The following is a 2,500-nucleotide window of genomic DNA, read 5'->3' on the forward strand; positions in this document are numbered from 1 at the left end:
TCCCTCTCTTCCTCTCTCTATTCATCTCTGCGTGTTCTCCACACGTGTTCATTCCCGTGTGTTCCTCCTTATTGCAGCGTGCGGATGTTCCGTGTTCGGCTCGCTACGCACCGACTGCATGCAAATGACAGGAGAATGCGTATGCAAAACAGGTGTATCCGGCCATCGTTGCAGCGTGTGTCCCCGAGGACAGGTGTTACGCCCAGCCGGATGTGTGTATGGTGAGTTTCCTTTCATGATCCCATCGAAGCTGCGATAGCCGAGTTGTGGGTAATGATGCTATGATAGCCGAGTTGTGGGTAATGGAGCTATGATAGCCGAGTTGTGGGTAATGATGTATGATAGCCGAGTTGTGGGTAATGATGCTATGATAGCCGAGTTGTGGGTAATGATGCTATGATAGCCGAGTTGTGGGTAATGGAGCTATGATAGCCGAGTTGTAGGTATGATGCTACGATAGCCGAGTTGTGGGTAATGGAGCTATGATAGCCGAGTTGTGGGTAATGGTGCTACGATAGCCGAGTTGTAGGTATGATGCTACGATAGCCGAGTTGTGGGTATTGGTGCTACGTAAGCCGAGTTGCGAGTGTAAAGACGACATGCTGAATGAGCTTTTAACTAGGACTGTTAACTGAGGCTTGAAATAAATACCTTGTCGGCTTTATACCTATTCTTTCTACAAAATTACGTTCCAGTTAGTATTTGTAGTTACAACAGCAGTTACGTTGGCGGTGAGTCAGTCTTCAAGGGTAGATGCCTTACCTGGAGTACACCTAGAGACGGTTTCGGGGGTCAACGCCCCCGCTGTCCGGTCTGTGACCAGGCCTGATATAGGCTGATGGCAGGGTCAATTTTTTTTTGGAGGAAACCCATCATCGTTGTAAGTGTGAACCCTGTCAGAAAAGTCATTCTCTAATTACTGTCGTGAATCCAATGATTCCAAGTTTTGTAACTGTATCAGTAAACTGTCGATTTTGCATCTTCACGGCCTAAAATCTGCACGGCCTAAAATCTGCACGGCCTAAAATCACCGGGATTAATCATCTTTATGGGGTTTATTAGCTATTAAAGACTGATGCTGTTCAGGAGATTTATATTCGATTTAATGTGATTGATAAGGAAAAAATCACACTATTTCACACACACAACTGGCAAATATACACCTACACACCTCGGCAACACTGGTCGCCGCCTCCAGTGTTGTATACACCGGTGTCGTACGTCTGAAGTCAATCGAGTCTGTATAAGAGTTTAAGACCTAACCCAAGATTCTTGGCATGGTCTGTATAACTGAGAGCAGAGGGGCACCGGAGTGCCCATGCTTGCTGGAGTCACTACCCTGTTTAGTAAACCAGTCTGGGGAATATGAAGGCTGTCTTGTGAGGCTCTGAAGTTACGAACGAAAGAAGAAAAATAAGAAAGAAATAGGGTAGCTACTTAAATTCACCCTTCGGGTATACCTATTAACAATAATAATAATAATAATAATAATAATAATAATTTATTATAATTATATATGAAAAACAACCACGGGAAGGCTGATGGCAGCACTAGACATTTTGTGTTGCAATCAACATAGCAGAAGTTAGCAATGTTGCTGAAATGAATAGGTAGTCCGGGCAGATCCGTTCAAAGGAATGGCTCTTGTTATTATATAGAATTATTTAATTATTATTATTATTTTGTAAGCTTCTCTGGTTATAATAAGTCAGAATAGGAATGCTGTGCCCGAAGGGTTTAGCTCTATCATAATAAAATTGATTAATTAGACACATGTGCAACATGTTGCACATGTGTTTAATTTATCAACGTGTCGGTTCCCTGAACCATTCATCTACATAATAAGATTATTGGTATAATTAAGGAGGGGAGGAAGGAATAGAGGAAGGAAGGGAGGGAGGCAAGCAGAGAGGGAGGGAGACCGGCAGGGAAGGAAGGAGGGAGGGAGACAGACAGGGAGGGAGGAAGGGAGGAAGACAGGGAGGTAGGAAGACAGGGAGGTAGGAAGACAGGGAGGTAGGGTGACCGACAGGGAGGGAGGCCTGGGTGCGGTGCTGGACACGCCTGTCGGAGGTGACGCGAGTAATTTGCATTTTTCTTCAAGTTGAATCTCATTAGCATACTCAGCAGCTGTGGCTGAGAATGAGTACTCAGTGAGTGCTAAGGAAGATAATCTCAGCACTATACCTACTGACTTATCTAGATCTCTCTCTCAGCTGTACGACCTCCCTAAGGGTCGTGATAATACAGTAATAAGAGTATGTTTGTGTGTTTTTCCAGAGGACCTGCTGGTGCCACAGGCCACGACCTGCGACCTGCTGCAGTGCCACTTCGGGGGTCGATGCCAGGAGCACGGAGGTGCCGCCACCTGTGTCTGTACCCACCACTGCCTTCCGGTAAGCCAGGCTTCGGTCAACCTCCTGGTAAGCCAGGCTTCCGTCCCTCCCGGTAAGCCAGGCTTCCGTCCCTCCCGGTAAGCCAGGCTTCCGTCCCTCCCGGT

At 46.3% G+C, this 2,500-nt stretch overlaps 1 protein-coding gene across 1 annotated transcript in view; it reads left to right on the forward strand.

Moving 5' to 3' along the window:
* Positions 1–2,500, forward strand: part of LOC128700579 (agrin-like) — a 180,174-nt gene that overhangs the window by 138,369 nt on the left and 39,305 nt on the right. Inside the window, exons 15-16 of the mRNA XM_070098821.1 lie at positions 78–221; positions 2,281–2,396. Coding sequence (XP_069954922.1) covers positions 78–221; positions 2,281–2,396 — 260 coding nt within the window. The remainder of the gene's footprint in view (positions 1–77; positions 222–2,280; positions 2,397–2,500) is intronic.

Source organism: Cherax quadricarinatus, chromosome 65 (assembly GCF_038502225.1).
Source record: "Cherax quadricarinatus isolate ZL_2023a chromosome 65, ASM3850222v1, whole genome shotgun sequence".
In the NCBI taxonomy this organism is placed as follows: domain Eukaryota; kingdom Metazoa; phylum Arthropoda; class Malacostraca; order Decapoda; family Parastacidae; genus Cherax; species Cherax quadricarinatus.